The sequence below is a fragment of the Astyanax mexicanus genome, chromosome 12 (genome assembly GCF_023375975.1).
Source record: "Astyanax mexicanus isolate ESR-SI-001 chromosome 12, AstMex3_surface, whole genome shotgun sequence".
NCBI classification, from domain to species: domain Eukaryota; kingdom Metazoa; phylum Chordata; class Actinopteri; order Characiformes; family Acestrorhamphidae; genus Astyanax; species Astyanax mexicanus.
The window spans coordinates 42,243,839-42,263,004 of NC_064419.1; the positions used below are offsets into that span (position 1 = coordinate 42,243,839).

Sequence of the window (19,166 nt, forward strand, 5' to 3'; positions counted from 1 at the left end):
CTCATTTTTTGTTAAGTACATAAAACTCCACATGTGTTCATTCATAGTTTTGATGCTTCAGTGAGAATCTACAATGTAAATAGCCATGAAAATAAAGAAAATGCACTGAATGGGAAGGCGTGCCCAAACTTTTGGCCTGTACTGTATAACGAAAATCTAATCTGCTCTGTTCACCCGTGACTAAACACTAGGTAATTGTGTTTAAAAGAACATTCCCAAAAATTCAAGACAATGTTCAACAGTAATTAAAACTCTTCACGCAAAGAGAACAATGCAGCGGTTCAAGCTGGTGCACGAGAAACTCTTCTTGAATCCAGTAGACATAGAGGAAAAAGTTCAATAAAATAAGTAAAATTATTGTAGCACATTGCTTAAAAAAAAGAAAAGAAAAAACTGTCTGCTAGGTTTTGAGGCAAGCATCTATTTAACGTTGTACACTGACATACCAAAAGTGACCTGGGACGACTTAAGAATGGCCAAAACCTGTAAAAGTTGGGAGGTGTTATCTTGTGAGTGTGGGTAGAACTGTGTATGTTACCAGGTGGCTGAACTAGCGACTAGCGAGCGCCAACTAAATTAAATAAACTGCATCCACATTCAACTCTGGAGACCACACACACACACACACTCACACACACACACATATATACACACATTCCACAGGTCAGTGCAGCGTTCTTAGGACACAATCTTAATCCCTGTCCCATGACTTCTGGCAGGTCAGTATATAATTTGATTAAGCACCTTCTGATTCATTCTCATTTAAAAGTTCAGTAAAGATCATTCATAACAAGCAACAACAAACTGTCAACCAGACACAAACAAGAATATAAATTAAAAACAATAAAACGCTCACTCTCAACGCCATTCCAATATCAGCCATCAGCCCAGCAGCACTCGTGCGAAAGCATGTGGCAGAACAATCGTACAAGTTCACGATCAACATCAGTCTCACCGGACCAGCGTGTATTTACAAAACACCATGCCCCACCCTGTATTGCTCCTGGAATACAAAAATCTACAGCATTTTTGACGATCATAAAATTGCGCTTTTTCTTTTTTTTTTTCAGAATAAATGACAGCATTTTCGGATTTGTGAGGCCATGCAAACAGCTATTGATTCAACTGACCACATGCTGTATTGCAAAAGTAAGAGATGCACACAGCTCTGCATTCAAAAGCGCATCATCCACTCAAACACTCCTAAAGGATTTTTCTCCTCAGACAGGACAAAGAAATCTAATCAATAACTAGAGCAATTCAATAGCAGTTCAAGAAGCATTCCTGACCAATGATACAATTTCCTCTATGGAACTATGGAAGCTCTAAAATCTCAGTAAATCTGAGGCTATTACTCTCAGAACCAAGAACCCCAGAACTCGGAAGTTGAGTCTGTATTTAAGTCATTGTGGCACACACAGGTACACACACACACACACACACATGCACGCACACACACCTTCAAAACAGCTCTGGTGTTTGTGCAAAGGACTGCTTTCAGCATTATCATGATGAAGCTAAGTACTGAAAGCTAACAGCATGGGCACGACTGAAGACGTGAAGTTTAAGGCCTGAAACATACTTTATTTAATATATGCTGGTGGTTCAAAAAATATAGTTCTTCTCTCCCTTTACTTTATTTATGTATTTATATATTCCTGCACCAGGTGAACACAAGTCTACATGCTGTTGAGACCATGCTGTTGTGAGCATTCATATTTGTAAGTAGGGGAGTCTGCATAGACAGGAATATGATTCCCAGCGGACCAATCACAGTTGCTGAGATTGCTGAGATCTGCCTTGATGCAATGTGTGGTTACATTTCTGGGGAGGTGAATGGGAAAGATACAACATAGTGGTGAACAATATGCCGATAATTTAATAAATTAATGTACATTTTCTTAGCATTTTTTTTTTCAGCACAATGAAACAAATATTCTTAAACATCCGACAAATATCCTTTATCCTAACATGTCTTTAAAATATTAGGACACAGGGGCTCTGGACAGGTTAAATGGAGTGGTCCAGCAGACTAAGGCACTGCCACCATGATGGGGAAACTGCTGGTTCGAATCCCGTTCATGTAGCTTGCGATTAGCTGCCAGAGCCCTGAGAGAGAGCACAATTTGCCTTGCTCTCTCTAGGTAAGTAGATATCACTCTCTCCCCACATCACTCCAAAAGGGTGATGTTGATCAGCACAAGGCATCTGTGAGCTGATATATCAGAACAGAGTCGCTGCACTTTCCACAGAGCCTGGTTTTGCGGCATTAGTATTGTTATAGGGAGTCTTAATGAGTGGGTAGGGTGATTGTTCTTGTAAATTGAGGGAAAAAGTTATTTAAAATAATATATCAGAATACATTATTTTTACTCTATCGCCCAGCTTTAGTACAGTGTAGGGTAGATTAAAGATTTGATGCAGAAGCAAAAACGCATAAAATCCAGTCTGCACTTCAAAGCATCAGTGTTCACGCCCTCATCCTCGTGTGAAGTATGTTTCAGGCCTAAAAAATAAAAGTCCTCCAAGATTTTTCTACAAATTCATCTGAATTTCCAAAATTCCCACACTACACTACACCACACACATGCAAACACTATGCATCACTATGCATAGTTTAATCAAGTGGCCACCTGCATGTAATACATACAATACAGCATTTTATCAACCCAAAGCCACACTGGAATGATGACAATATTGACATTGCTAAATGCTAAGCAAAAGCTATGCTACTCATCAATTTTTAATTAGTTATTATAAGTGAAGACAAACCATCTCTACACGCTAATTCAGTGCTGTAATATTGTATGTTCACACACACCAGAAAGAAGACATTCCAAACACAAACGGAGCTGCATATCCAAGATTCTTCAGTTGCTGCAAGTCACAGATCTTTGGTAAAATATTGCTTAGCTACAAAAGCATGCCTTTTAGCCCACTATCAATACGGAAGACAAGACTATTCGGTTATAGAACCATCAAATTAGAAAACTCAGCACACTACATTTACTATGAATCGCAATGCTCATAAATCTGCAGCCGCTAAGAGCTACATGGATTTGTTCCCAGTTGAACGGGGTAAACATGAAGAGCCAGCCCTTTTAAGGAACAGAGATAACAGCGAGTCTGTGTATAACCAGGTAATTACCAGGTAAAGCTTCATTAACTGAAAGTAAAATTAGCTGGTCAGGAGGTTCACCAATGACTGTATATGAGCATGGACAGCGCAGCATCCCTTAAAAGTAGTGAAGCCAACACAGGTATAGCATCTTTGCTGCTACATATGTTTTAAAGCCAAAAGAGACTATTTTCAATCAAATGTTTCTCCTTTAAACTGTAAAAGTATTTTTTTTTAATTATTAGCCAATTATTACACCCATTCAGTTGCTACTCAGCTGTAAATCCCTCCATCACAGGTGATGCCTCAACACAAGAAGGGTGAAGACCAGCACTTGCAGCCTCCGACACACGTGAAGCCAATCACCAGCTCTGTTCAAACTGTTGCTGATGCAGCATTCCCGAGTAGCATCCCAGCGCACTCAGAGGAAAGTGCAGCGACTCGGTTCTAATACATCAGCTCACAGATGCAGCCTTGTGCTGATCAACATCATCCTAGGAGTGATGAGGGAGGAGAGTGTCATCTACCCATCCAGAGAGAGCAAGGCCAATTGTACAATTGTCTCTCAGGGCTCTGGCAGCTGATGGCAAGCTGCATGAACAGGATTCGAACCAGCATCTGTCCACTGGACCACACTTAGCCACACTTAGCTTCAGGTTATTGTGGCTGTGCTGTAAACTTAATAAAGGCGGCCTAAGACTATGTTTTGTCTATGAAAAGAGGGCAGAACTACCAAAAGTGTGCACAATTTTGGTTGCAAATTCGAAAAAATGGCAGACAATGCTGGCTTAACTTCTATAGAACATAAAGGGAATGAAACTACAGAGTCCATGCCTATATATACAGTCATTGGGTTTTGCTTGGTCACTCACTACCACTGGCTGGTGTTCTGTGGAAATGTAGAAAGAAACCTTTGGTTCAGTCTGCAAGCCGGGCACAGACAGACTAATTGTAACATTTTGCTGGTGTAAAAGCGTTACTGGAACATTCATGTAGTATCCAAGTGTAAGGCAAATGTTTCACACACATTATTCCAGACTTGTGAACAGGGATGGTTATTTGGATAAATAAAAATACGAGCCTCACGAGTTTTGCTGTTGCCAATATGGTGAAGTCTATGGTGACAAGTGTCTAGGTTCTATTCAAAAATGAGATAAAAATCAAATGCATCCATCTGCAAAGACTTTTTAAAAAAACTGCCAAGAGAAATTCCTCTTCTCCTTTCTCTTCTCCTTCTTTTGTTTACTTAAAACAATGGTGCAAGATTTATACAGCAGATGAGGGCATGGAGACGGCTGAACCCAAGCAGGACTGATCTTAAACTGATCTGTTTAAAAATGGGAAATTTCTCCAACTAAAAATAAAGCCAACAAAGTTTGAGAGATACGTTTACTGATCATCTCTCCCTCTAGTTTTCCAAGTCTTTCAAAATAGTTACTGGATAAAAAAAAAAAAAAGATTGGCCCAATTTTCACAAAAGCCAAAAAACAGCCAAAAATGAAAAGCAAGGGGTTTCAGCAGCTTCTACTGATGAAGCTGGAAGAAATAAAAAAATAAAAAAAGAACTTCAACAGTGAGAACAAGTGCTGGAAAAGGACTCCACCACCATGACTGACTCATCCCAAAATGGGTCAAAACAGGATGGAGGCTTGTGTCGATAGATGGACCAATCCAAAGTAATGTGAAGTAGTAGAGAAGGAGGAGAAAAAAAAAGAAAAAAATTAAAGGAAGACTCCTCGCAGAAAACAATAAAACACTTCTTCCATGAGAATCCAGCATGTGACGTGTTTATCTCTTCCCTGATTTCATATAGGAAGGAATGGCCCCCCGGGCGGTCAGCCCCTCGAAGCGCTTGTATGTGTAGTTGATGAAGACCCAGTCTTTGCTCTTCAGATCTGCCTCGCTGTGGTTGGACACGACAGTCGCTGCAGGAAAGGAGAGAATGACATCAGCATGATTCGCCTGATATTTAGATTAAGCATCACCATGAAGTTAAAACAAGAGCATTTCTTACATTTACTCGTCGGCTGGAGGATGTCTGATTCTGGAAACTCGTCGAAGTTAGATGTGTCGTCTATACTTTTGATCTCGATGGGAATGGCAGCAGGTCTCTCCCTGTCAAGACAGTTATTTTTATGTTACATTAGTGTGCCATTACAGTACATTTCAGCATTAGGCCTTTTTAGCCAAATTATTTGATTATCAGATTTCAGAGTTGTCAGATTGTTAAACAGCATTCGTACATCTTTTTCTGTGTCAAATTTGGGCACTTTTCAAGCACATTCAAGGTCAATTGAGCTTTTACCTGCAGTAAATTGTATTTATTTATGCAAATACATATTTACTCATATTTCATGATTTGCTATACACCAATAGGCCCTTATTAACACATATACAATCCTTAAGCAGTTATATAAACATATACACCATTATATATGATCTTAAGCTATTAAGGCAAAAGTGGCAAAATGATTAGCTATACGAGTTGGCTCCTTTTGCTGCGAAAGCCCAAAGATTACCCACATAATCACACAGTTTTCATTTTAGACTATTTTTAGACGGATTTTCTTATAATTTTATTTTTAATTTTTCCCCAATTTACACGGCCAATTACCCAAACCACTCATTAGGACTCCCCCCATCACTAGTGATGCCCCAACACACCAGGAGGGTGAAGACTAACACATGCCTCCTGCGATACATGTGAAGCCAGCCACCACTTCTTATCGAGCTGCTGCTGATGCAGCATTACAGAGCAGCCAGCGCGCTTGGAGGAAAGCACAGCGGCTCGGTTCCGGTACATCAGCTCACAGACGCCCTGTGCTGCAGACATCACCATAGGAGTGATGTGGGGAGAGAGCGCCATCTACCCACCAGAGGGAGCAGGGCCAATTTTGCTCCCTCTAAAGCCGGCAGCTTGATGGCAAAGCTGCATGAGCCGGAGTTCAAACCTGCGACCTCCTGCTCATAGTGGCAGCGCTTTAGACCGCAGACTAAGAGATTTTAATTTTTCCATCTAATAAGTTGAGCATTTAGTCAAATAGCTGTTTGTTGTAAAAAAAAACTGACAGCAATGTTTTCAAGCATTTCCAACACTATTTATACCTGGTAAACACACTACAATTCAAGCATTTTCAAGGATTTCAAGCACCTATAAAAACCCAGGTTACACAACACATCAGCAAAACTGGGTCATTAATTCATACATGATCTTTCACCTGGTAATGTTGTGATTTGCGTACAGCTCCACATATTAAACCTGTTAGACATATTTGTTTGGGCCTTGCAAAGCATTGTTGCAATCATCACATCTTTCAACACTTCACACTTCACTTTGCACAGCTGGAATAACATGTAACTTGCAAATTAATAACAAATGTACCACATAGCCAATATCTGCAGTGCAACGCTTACCTGATATGGTCATAGTCCACCCCCTCAAAAAAAGCATTGGACTTGATCTCTTCAACTCCAGTTGCACCAATCCTGACATCACTCTCACAGCAGAACCTAGTGCACAAAGCATTGATTTTTCAGGAACAGAGTGTAATAGGTTTTGAATTGTTCTAAATTTAGACAATCATAAATTGATTGACTCTCAACAGTAAAGCCAACAAATACTGTGCCTGAGAGCAGGAGTGTGGATATGTTTTAATCACTCATTTGTAAATAAGGGTCTTTTTCTGTTCATGACATACAAACATGTTTGTTACAGAACACTTTTTGGATTTTGCTGTTTCATGGCTGTTACTTGACTTTAAATAACACTGGCAAAAGCAGTTGCATGCTATTAGCACCCACTCCTAAGAAAAGATCAGTACCACAGAAAAACTCAATTATGCCTGACTGCTGTGGCTCATTATTTCATGATACAATCACAATCTTTGTTTGTGCAAAAGTGCACAATTTGATAAAGTCAGTATTAAAAAAAAAAAAAAAAAAAAAAAAAGGCCATACCTGAGGATTAGGTCTTTGGCCTTCTCGGAGATTGGAACTTCTGGGGGGAAGGTGAGGGTCTCCCGCCAATTCATCACCTTTCTGTAGGTCTCCTGTGGTGTCTCTGAGCAGAATGGAGGGTAGCCTGCAAATACACAAACAGATGGGATATAGTAAGCAGCCTTGCACATATATGAATTAAACATAAACAAAATCATAAAAATTAAAACCGAAATGACTGACTGGTGTACAGACGTCTGGCAACCTTACCTATAAGCATCTCATACATGATGACACCGAGACTCCACCAATCACACAGCTTATTGTATCCGTTTTGCATAAACACTTCTGGCGCAATGTAGTCAGGGGTTCCAACAGTGGAGAAGGCCTGTAAAACATACATCATCCCTGTCATTGATTTACTAAACAATACCAAATTATTTCCCTAAATAAACAGATTATTATTTACTATTTATTAATTTAAGCTGATGTCCGTAAGTGTTGGAATTTGGGGGATTTGGGGCCCTCTCTGGTGAGAATGGGTAATTGCACTGAGCATGCGGAAAAATCATTTTAAACTGGGCGGGTGTGATGCGGTCTCGAAGCTTTAAGAGCGCATGAATCCGATTCCAGGTTATGTTTTGTCAAAGAGAGAGAGAGAGAGAGAGAGAGAGAGAGAGAGAGAGAGAGAAAGAGCGCTCAGTCAGACACTTCACTCCTTCGTTTCTTTGGTTTTACTATGAGTGAATGAGCTACTGAGCTCAGAGTTTCCCCTTCTGAAGTTTCCATTGCTCCACCAGCCACTCGCTTTCAGTAAAACTGAGCCAGATCCTCTTTTAGAGGCTGTACGTGCGACGTAAATACGTAAAGACACGTGACGTGGCCAGAAGAAGAACTCACGCGAAAAGTGACCCGACACCCCAGTTTTTAGAATGAATATATTAGGCTTAGCATGGATGGTGGTTTCAGCACACTGGTACCATAAACACAATATTTTATCCATATTCTTCTCCACTCAGACATGCTTCTGCTTTCAGCTTAGAAACTAAATAATAAAGACTGCCGCTTTAACTATATGACATGCCAAAAGTCATGGGACAGCAGTATATACATGGGTTATTGAAGTGTTGTTTCAGGGAATATCTTGGGAATGTCTACAAGTGTAACTACAAAAGTCCTGAGGTGTTATCTTGTGAGTGTGCCAGCGTGCTCACAGCAAAGCAACACGAATTATGAGAGTTAGTGTAAGTCGCATGTGTATCAGAGATACTTCATAGTAGGCATTACCACCCACAGTGGATGGTGTAGTGCAGTGGGTTGTAATGATTGTGACCGGCAGCATTTGGCTAGAACTGTCCATGCCAAGAGACAAGTGACATCACATCCACATGAAAATCTGGGACATGGCAAAAATGATGGGACATTATACCAGTACCTGTCCCATGACATCTCATGTGGCATGTTGGTGTATATGATAAATAACATTACAAAATTACTGAATAATACATATAGGTATAAAACATAAACTCGTCAGGCCTATCTATATTTAATCAGGACTATTTATAGACACATTTTCGTCCTTGTGGTGTGTAACCATGCAATAAAGGGCACGACTAGAGCCAGATAAATATCCCACTGGTTTACTTTGACATACTGGTGACTTACCAGCTGTCTCCTGTTTCTCTTCCATGTTTCCGCTTTTCTTTTTGAGTTCATGTTCTGGAACGCTGCAGAGGAAAACAAACTCTAGAGTTAAACCGAAGTAGAAACGAGACCCTGCAATTGTTACACAGATCAGTTTACATACTTATAAAACAATGCATCTATGCTGAGTAGAAATGACTGCCATACAACTACATACAGATTGCTTTTATGGCATTAAAATAAAAGATTACATCACATGCAAGTTGTATTGCAGTTATTATAAATGAACTGAACACTATGTGTCCAAAAAGTGTCTAATAATTAGTGTAGTACTGCTCTAAACTCTGCTACAGATATCCAGGAGTATTTAGTTCTGGATTAAGACTCTCTCTAAGACAGTCTCTTTGTGAAGATACAATAAGGCACTGGATCCAGCATTATTTATGTTGGGTCTGGACTTGGTGACAATTTGAAGTGGCACAGCTTCAGTGTAAACTTAATAACGTATCAGATTTAACATTAAATGAAAAGCTTCCACTGTGTCAACAAGGAGATCCTAGCAACTGCATATAGGTGGTCAATCATAGCATAGCAACTTGTATTACACTCTGGCAGTAGTCTTCCCTGGTCATTTAGCAAGCTCTAACAACTAACGAAACTCTAAGAAACTGGGCTGAATAAAAAAAAAGAAGAAGAAGAAGAAGAAATGCGTTTTTAACACTGGATAAGCAGCCCTTTTACAGTTATGTTTGTACACTGATCTAAATAGTTAAACAAAAAAACTCTAGAGTTAGTAGAAAAGTAGAGAGAAGAGTAGAAAATAAAAACAAACAAACAAAAAAAACATGATATGGGCAAAGATGGACCTATCAGTGTTTTTGCTTGCTTATTTCCCATTGTCTTTCAGCTTGATAAGCTGTTCTTCACTAATACTGAACAAGGGTGGAGTTAGTATATTACCCTTTCCAGAGAAACTTGGTAATATGTAATCATGCAGCCTTTTTATGAATGTACAGTGTATTTATTGTCTCTCAAAATTAAATATTCTTTACTTTTTTGGAACCAACATGTGAATTCCAGCTAAGAGAGCCATGAATTCCTGTACAAAATTGCACTGTGAATCTCAAAGTGTAAACATAACTGAAAAGGGCTGCTTATCCAGTGCTAAAAATTTCATTATTTTGGACATTATTCCTTTAGGAATGGTCTGCACTGTTTATGTGTGGCTAGGGCTTTTTGTTAGCTCTGCTCTGTTGATAGGCTAATAGCTACTCACTGTATAAGTGATGCTGAGTGATGCACTCTGGAGAGGGTTATTCGGTTAGTGTCTTTAGTGTCTAAAAGTGTTAATTACTTTCTCCATGAAACGTGTATGAGTCAAAAAGGCTATAAAAACAAATATCAGACTGGCTCAGTTGAGCTGAGTTTTTAATGAATAGCCTGCAGCCATGTGTCAGCTCTGTAGCTCCATTTCCATTCCTGTAACTGAAAAGGCCCTACAATGAGTCATGCATAGAGCTGCTGTAATCCTTACCTCGAAAATATGATCTCATCTGCACACAGGATTAGAGAAATATTCCCATTTATAATATAAGCAATATAAACACTAGAGAATAAATGCCAAAAACATACACAACATACACTACAGCTTTCAGTGGCAAAGAACATATCATAATTAGAGTCTGGTTTTCACATGTGACAGTTCTTTAGGAGGATGCACCGTTTTCACAGCTCTGAGTGTAAACAGGAAACAGTGCCTTACGACACTGACATACAACAGCTGCATTACTCAACAGTTCCGACTACAGGCAGCTCTTTCCTAGCAGCAAAGCAGATATATAAAGATGATCTAAGAGACTGTGAGTGCTGAACGTACGCTGAAGATACAGCTACTGCTTTATCAGAAAGATTAGCTGGTATCCAAAAGTCCTTTATAAAAGGACTTATAAAGAACTAGGTTTAACCAAAGAGTGCCTGGAATAGGACTCTTACAAAAGTGTCAAAAGTGAAAGTCATTGTGTGCTTACTGAAGTCACTGGGCAGGCTGTGGTTGAGGTTTCTGTAAAATTCTGTTCTGTGAGCTTTCTTCAGTCCAGTACACAAGCCAAAATCAGACAGCTTCACATGCCCCTACACAAGCAGCATGAGAGAACAGGATTAAATGATATAAGATCCAAGCAGTTAAATCAGTTAACATCAAAAAATAACAATTAATAAAACATAACCAGTGCAAACTACTACCAACTAAATTTCTTTTACCCAATTTTCTCCCCAGTTTCTCCCCCACCTCCCTCAAATCAATGCAATGTTCAACACTAGGAAGGTAAGAGCAAACCCTGCCCATTAGCTAACAACCCCAATAAGAACAGTAGAAACGTGTGTGTGAAAATCTCACCTTTGAGTCTAGCAGCAGGTTATCAGGTTTAATGTCTCTGTGGATGAAACCCAACTGATGGATGGAGTCGATAGCTAGCACAGTCTCAGCTATATAAAACTGAGTAGCCTCTTCAGTTAGAGTGTCTTTCTTCATCAGCAGAGTCATCATATCACCTGCAGAGACACAGAGCCATGTTTTTCCCCCCTTTCCGCTACCAACAGTGGAGAGCATCGATAACAAGTCAAGTCAAAAGGCTTTTATAGCCGTACAAGTACACAGTGGTGTACAATACAATGAATACTAGCGATGGAGCGATCAGTGTTTTTGGGGCTGGGTATCGAAATTTTATACTAAAATGGCACCAATCGAAATGTCTTAATACTACAGAGTACCGAAAGGTACTGCCCCCTCTCAAAAATACAAGTAAATACCAGCATTAAAAAAAATCATGATCATAATTCATTTCTTAGTGATTGACACCAGTAATCTAAATATAGGTCAGCACCCACCTCCAGGTAGGAACTCCATTATGAGGTAGAGGTTCATCTTGTCTTGAAAGCTGTAGAACATCTTCACAACCCACAGACTGTCTGCCTCCACCAGAATGTCCCTTTCTGCCCGAATGTGTCCAACCTACAAGATGTGGAGGAAAACAAAGGAACTGTGGACAAAGCATGTGAAAGCAATCATCATAACAATATTCATATTTACCATGTTTACTAATCACTGTTCTTTCTTGTACTATAGTTACATTTTCAAAAATAGCATTATTATTATTAATATTATTATTATTATTATTATTATTATTATTATTATAGCACTGCTCATTCAAAGAGCTTCTGCAAGTTTTAAATCAGGGAGAGGAGAACAAAGCACCTGCTATCTACATCCACATCCATAGTGTGAGGCCATCACTAACCATCTCTAAATTTTACATTTAATTTGTAAATTAAGGAACCAGAGTCTGGAGCAAGAGTGGAGAGACACACAGTCCAAACTGCTTGAGGTCTAGTGTGAAGTTTCCACAATCAGTGATGGTTTGGAGAGTCATGTCCGTCATCTGCTGGTGTTGATCCACTGTGTTTTATTATCAAGTCTAAAGTCAGTGCAGTGTTTTCCCACAAAATCTTACAGCACTTCATGCTACAGTATATCACTGGTTATTCATTACACATTTAATGTCAAAGTATTAGAGCTCTAGATCCACAAACACAGGTCAGCTAGGAGAGTCTAAACTAAATATGCATTAAGCACTTCCGCTACTACATAAAATCACATGTGCTTTAAAATCCATAAATCCAGGTTACATGCAGCATTTTTTCAGCAAACCTTCATACATAAATATCCATTCTCTGATCAGGAAAAAAACGTACCTGTTCTTTCTCAAGCATGTCAGCCTTGCGTAAAATCTTCATGGCGTACACATGGCCTGTGTCCTTCTTCTGAACCAGACGCACCTAGACCCACCAATATGGACAAGTTAAATGGCTCAAAATATTTATTCAATAAATTTACATGACAAAGTTTAGCAAAAATGAACAATAAACGTTGGAACTAGGGCTGCACAATCTAATGTTTCAGCACAGTTATTGCACTGTGCACACCTGAAATAGACATCACAGAACATTTAAAATGGATCACAGTATAAAATGTAATTTGTTTACATTATCAACAAATAGTATGAAATAAATAAACAATAAGAAATGTCAGATTTCGTACCTCTCCGAAAGCCCCACGGCCAATCACCTTGAGTGACTCAAAGTCTTCCAGTCCGAGGCGCGTCCGCTTGAGCCGGAGAAACTCTGTCTCTTTCCTTGCATGCTGAGAGCGTCGCATGCGCTTCTACAACATTGGTAAAGTAAAAAAAAAAGGTAAAAAAAAAAACATTTTTCTCCTGAAAACTGTTCATTTGGGTGAGTAAAGCGCTTTCGTTTCTTTACAGTAAGCTTAGATTTCCAGATTTCCACTAAGGCTGGGTGCAGCAGCATTAGCATTAGCGTTAGCGTTAGCTAACTGCTAGCGCTAGCAAATACTGCTCCAGTTTCAGTACTGAAGAACTAAACTGAAACTCCTGTATAATTCAGCACTTCAGCAGAGTGGCTGTGGCTTTACTGCCACTCTGACGATTATTGGGAGAATTAAAGCATTTTAATTGTGCCTTATAGTGCAAAACATATGGTTATGTATTCTATTTTGCAAACAAACATTCTACAAAAGGATGATAGTTGAGAAAAAGTAACAGTTAAGGAAAATTATATCAGAGCCAATGCAGATCCATTAATAACAAAAAAATATATTGTGATTACAATTACCAGAACAGCTGAGTTTAAAATATTCATTGGTGGTGCTGATCTATTTGTGAACGCATTGAGACACTCATTCATTCATCAAATAGAAAATAGATTTGTATTTAAATGAACAGAGAACTTCAGTTATTTTTAATAAACTGTTGCATACTATTTGAACAACCATTAAATATCTGCCAAATGGGCTAAAACAAAATAAGTTAAATGGAACATAAATACTTCCACACCTCTTCATCAGCTAGTCCCTCTTGATCCATCACCTTCTCCAACTTCTGTTGTCTGTAACAAACAGTACATTTCAGTGCAGCTATTAAAAAGAAGCAGGTTTACAGTTAAGATAAACAGAAATGCACACAATGGGTGTAAATGGGTAAGCAGGGAATGAAGCACCAGCAGGTCATATATTTAGACCTGTATAGGCATCAGGGAGGAAAACTCTGGAGCAGTTTCATTGCATTGTTTAGATTCTCCAGATGCTAAATGCATCCTTCAGACCAGTCAGACTAGTTTACCAGTACAGAAAAGGGACAGGGCTGGGTCTCAATACTATTATTATACATCACAGTACATTACACATCACATTACTGAACAAAATGTTACACTGTACTGACCAGGTGTGCATTCATTGTGATTGCCTACCTCTTTACAGCCAAACTGGTTGACAACATATTTTGGGAGAAGCAATTTAGCAGAAGATCTTCATGTCTTTCTTTGTTTTTAAACCAGCACTGACAAGTGCATTCAGAACATCAGAACACTAATAATAATAATCCAACACACAAAATAGAAAACCCAAATTATAGAATACTTACTCAATATAAAACAGTTTAAAAAAAGTTAACTGACATCAGTAGCCAACAAACAACAACAGATATCAGTCCAGATATCAGTGTGTACCACTACACACACACAAATACACACATATGCAACGTAACTGCAATGTCTTAAAGGAACTGGGAGCTGAATAGTCAGGTAGGCCAGTCAAACTGGATTATGATATATTAAAAACACACTATAAAACTGCAATAAAAAAACAACACTAAACTAAATGAATCAGTCCAGAATGTCTCATTATATAAACTGTTATATCTTATCTTATCTAAACTGGGGAGCAAAAATTATCACACAAACCAAAAGATCAGGTTAGATCAGACCAGCACTGAGTCACTTATTATGAAATAGCAGAGTACAAAGCAACCTGATTGTATGTAATTTATAAGCAGGCTTGTTCCAATCAGTGTCTATTGACATGATTTGTACATTAAAGGTGAGACAATAAAGCGATATTTTGATACTGTATCATTTTTTTTGTAAACTTGAAACCAATAAATCCATAATTCCTGTTTTTTTGCTTATTTAGGAGTATTTTATCCTCTTCGGTAACACAGATACTTTAAAGTATCATAGATAACTCTCCTGCTATGATACTTTATTATCACAAAATTACAGTATCATGATGTCATCTTTATTGTAAGTGCCTTGTTAATGCCAGCTTTTATGCATGTAATGAAAATGCAACTAACATCACTGGTAGGGGTGTGACGAGACACTAATATCACGAGACGAGACGAAACACGATACTGGGTTCACGAGAACAAGATGAGACGAGATGAGATTTAAAAATAAAATTTTAAAGAAAACGTCAAAAATGAAAAACTAGAGTTTTATTTGACAAAATCATATAACGCAAACTTAACAGACTGGTTTCTCTCACACATTGATTTTTATAAGAAATAGAAATAAGAATATGAGGGAAAAAATAAAAATAAAACTTTTCTAGGTCTTATATAGTGCAAACAATAAGTGCAAACCACAGCCAGTCATTTTAAGCCTATGGTTTGTGTTTTTTTCTCCTAAATGTCTTGTAATTTAACTATGCATAGTTATTTAAGTATGCGTGTTTACTAGGGCTGTGAATCTTTGGGACAGTAAGAGCACTGTCGCGCAGCGCTTTTTAACTGTACTGCGGAACTCACCTACTGTTTTTTTTTTTCCCCCACGAGACAGGTTTAAGCCTGACAAGAAATATCGTCACAAGATATCGTCACACCCCTAATCACTAGAAGTAACCAACATAAATCTTCTGATCTTCTGTAGACCAGGTGATAAGAATGAAGGTCATCCAATTCTGATTGATAAGTCCTTACTGATCACCTACATCAGTCACTATCTAAACACAGTTCTGAGCAGAAGTCACTCACCGCATCTCCCGTTCCTCGTGCTGGGAGATCAGGTTGCTGTAGAAGTTCTCCAGAGTCACTTTAGCCAGAGTGACCCGCTCCTTTGTGTGGTTGCTCATGGAGGAGCAGGATGTCTGACCGGTCATCGCCATGGTTGCCTGAAAATTAGCCCAGACAGAGCATTTAAATCTTTACTTCACCACAAACTCCTACAAATTACATCCACACCAGTACACGCTCTGCTCCAATTTACTTCACAGTCTACGCCACAGCACTGCTCCTCATCACTTCTGTAGCAGGCTATACCCACTCAGACCTCTTTCATACTGCAACCGTTATAGTTACACACCCTTATGAGCAACAGTCTGACTATTTAGGAACACTAGCCAACATCCCTGCTTGAGTGTGATTTTAGGCTAAAATGGCTTGCCTAGCTTACATTGTACCAGTCAATAGTATCAGCAGTAACACATGCCTAGTCAAAATTATATTAAGAATATGACATCCTGGTAAACTAATGAGGATGTCTTATAGCAAGATCTGTAGGTCTAAATTACTAGTCATTACTAGTTAACTGGTGTTTCATAGCTGATTATTGATAAACGTTTCTACTTGTTCTTGAACTGGATATTTTAGTTAACTTGTAGAAACTTTAAGTGTTTATCTCTGTTGTGATTTTAGACATAGTTACTCACCCACCTGAGCAACAGTCTGACTATTTCGGAGCCCTATCCAACAACCCTGCTACAACTAGATTTTTACCAGTCAGTTGTATCAACAGTACTATAGGCCTATTAAAAATTACATTAAGGATGTCATTCTGGTTATATGACTAGTCAGGATGTCTTATAGCAAGATCTGTAGGTCTGATATCATTACTAGAATAAATATAATCTATTATGAAGTTTCTATTAGCACAAATTACTGGAATTGAACCCCAGTCTCCCACATGGCAGCTTACAGTCTGTGGTGTTGTTATCCACTGCACCACACCAACCACTATAAAATTAATACTAGTAAATATAATCTGATGTGAAGTTTCTATTAGCACAAATTACAGCTTAAATATCTTGAACTGGAGGATTTAGCTGGTAAACGTTAGATAAAGAGTTAGGATGTGAATCTCTGGTGTGGTTTTAGGTTAAAATATGATTTTAGGCTTGATATAGTTACACAACCACATGAGCAACAGGGACTCTATCCAACAACCCTGCTACAATGATTTTTTTCTTACCATTTAATTGTATCAACAGTACTATAGGCCTATTCAAAATTACATGGTAATATGACTAGTCAGGATGTCTTAAAGCAAGATCTGTAGGCCTGATATCATTACTAGTAAACATGTAATAGGTGATCTCTGATATTAGTTTTTACTAGATCTTGAACTGGGTTTTTTTTTGCTGGCAAAATTAGGTAGAGAGTTAGGACATGAATCTCTGGTGTGGTTTGAGGCTAAAATATTATTTTAGTCTTGATATAGTTACTTAACTGTATGAGCAAAGTCTATTTAAGAACACTATCCAACAACCCTGCTACAACTAATTTTTTACCAGTCAATTGTATCAACAGTACTTTAGGCCTATTTAAAATTACATTACATGTCATTTTGGTTATATGACTAGTCAGGATGCCTTATAGCAAGACCTGTAGGTCTAACATAATTACTTTTAAACATTTTATAGCTGATCTCTTGAACAGGATGTTTTAACTTGTAGAAACTCAGTTTAGGAGTTGTGACTTTAGGTTTGACATAGTTACTCACCCATATGAGCAACAGTCTGACTATTTTGGAACCCTATCCAACAGCCCTGCTAGAACTACTTTTTTTTACCAGTCAATTGCATCAACTGTACCACAGGCCTATTAAAAATTACATTAAGGATGTCATTCTGGTGATATGACTAATCAGGTTGTCTTCAGATAGCAAGATCTGTAGGTCTGATATCATCACTAGTAAATATAATCTAATGTGAAGTTTCTACTAGCACAAATTACAGCTCAGATAACTTAAACTGGATGTTTTAGCTGGAAAAAGTTAGGTAAAAAGTTAGGACATGCATCTCTGGTGTTGTTTTAGGCTGAAATAGTCTTGACATAGTCACACACACACCTATATTAGCAACAGTCTGAATACTTAGAAACGCTATCCGATACAACCAAATTTCTTGGATGATATGTCATCCTGATAATATGACTAATCAGGATGTCTTATAGCAAGATCTGTAGGTCTGATATCATTACTATTAAACATTTTATAGCTGATCCCTGATATGAGTTTCTACCAGAACTTAAACTGGATGTTTTAACTTGTAAAACTGAGTTTAGGAGTTGTGACTTTAGGTTTGTCATAGTAACTCACCCATGTGAGCAACAGTCTGACTGTATAGGAACACTATCCATAAACCAACACTAACTAGCTTTGCTCCTACATTAACTACAAACTGAAGGCTAAACAGTAGTTAAACCTATACACAGAGACATAATTAACTACAAGCTTTATTTTGACAGTTACTGGACCCAGACCTCCTAAAGTAAAGTGAGTAAAAGCAGTTTAAACTGAAAGTAAAAGCTTTAAGCCGCGCTGAGCGCTATAAACAAGGAGTAAACACCGCCTGTTTAGCGCTGTTAGCTAAACTAACTTAAGCAGCTAAGGAAAGCTACTGCTGTCGTGTGAGTGTGTGTGTCTTTACACTGCGACTTAAAGACAAATACACCGGCTGTGACCTTCTAATATAACCCCTAACCCCCGCGGGAGTGTACAGAGCAGTTGAAAAGCGGTATTTTGGGTAAATTCACTGAAATAAACACTTTTATCGCTTACCTTCTCCTCGACCTAAAACTGACTGCAACCTACGAGCCGAGCCTGCTCATTATTTCCTCCTTCCAGGTCGCAATTTCAGAAGCACTCTGCCAAAATAAGAGTCCCCCTCCTGTTTCTGACAACAGCGTGTCATTTAATTATAAAAGAAAAATAGATGGATTTTACGTTGATTAAATATTGATTCAAAGTAATGTTTTTTATTATTATTGCACATAATATTGTGTTTATACTAGTCCATCTACAAAAAAATAGAATATCATTGAAAAGTTACTTTATTTCAGCAGTTCAGTTCAAAATGTGAAACTCGTGTATTATATAGAACAGAGTGATCCTAATTAAACGTTTATTTATTTTTTTTGTTCATGATTATGGCTTATCCAATTGGTACTTTTGTAGTTTGGGCTGTGTGCCAAATCTTGCTGGAAAATGAAATCCGCATTTCCGTAAAAGCTTTCAACAGAGAGAAACATGAAGTCCTGTAAGATTTCGAGATCAGTGAAATATTCAGAATATATGGGTCGTACTAAGTAATTATTTACCAAAATATTCGCTTTTCTATAGACAAATAGTAATCTGCTCTGGCATTAATGTGTGGTGCATTTCAATTTGATAGTCAGCTGTCAGTTTATTTGTTTTCGTCTATTTACTAAGTGCTTATATATAATATATATCCATATAGCTTTTGTGAAATATTATAATTATTATTAATTATTATCTTATTAATAAAGGCTGTAGGCTATAAATATTGCATTGTTTAGTCTTAGTTGAATTAAGTTTTGCA

At 38.1% G+C, this 19,166-nt stretch overlaps 1 protein-coding gene across 1 annotated transcript; it reads right to left on the reverse strand.

The window, feature by feature from the left end:
- Positions 1-1,351: 1,351 nt before the first annotated feature.
- Positions 1,352-18,456, reverse strand: stk38a (serine/threonine kinase 38a). The gene is made up of 14 exons (XM_022679355.2): positions 18,386-18,456; positions 15,583-15,719; positions 13,609-13,660; positions 12,795-12,917; positions 12,449-12,532; positions 11,585-11,708; positions 11,094-11,248; positions 10,726-10,828; positions 8,720-8,781; positions 7,325-7,442; positions 7,076-7,199; positions 6,533-6,628; positions 5,133-5,233; positions 1,352-5,043 (listed from the first exon to the last, which is right to left on the reverse strand). The coding sequence occupies exons 2-14, from the start codon at positions 15,711-15,713 to the stop codon at positions 4,907-4,909; spliced, it is 1,410 nt and encodes a 469-aa protein (XP_022535076.1). The 5' UTR covers positions 15,714-15,719; positions 18,386-18,456; the 3' UTR covers positions 1,352-4,906.
- Positions 18,457-19,166: the final 710 nt, after the last annotated feature.

What these genes read in the sequence shown, in the direction of transcription:
- stk38a (XM_022679355.2), bottom strand. Translation starts at nt 15,713, where the DNA reads ATGGCGATGACCGGTCAGACATCCTGCTCCTCCATGAGCAACCACACA. An exon ending in CACGAGGAACGGGAGATGCG is followed by an intron (nt 13,661 to 15,582) that starts GTGAGTGACTTC and finishes TGTTTGTTACAG; the next exon opens with ACAACAGAAGTTGGAGAAGG. An exon ending in GCCAAAGACCTAATCCTCAG is followed by an intron (nt 6,629 to 7,075) that starts GTATGGCCTTTT and finishes TTTGTGCACTAG; the next exon opens with GTTCTGCTGTGAGAGTGATG.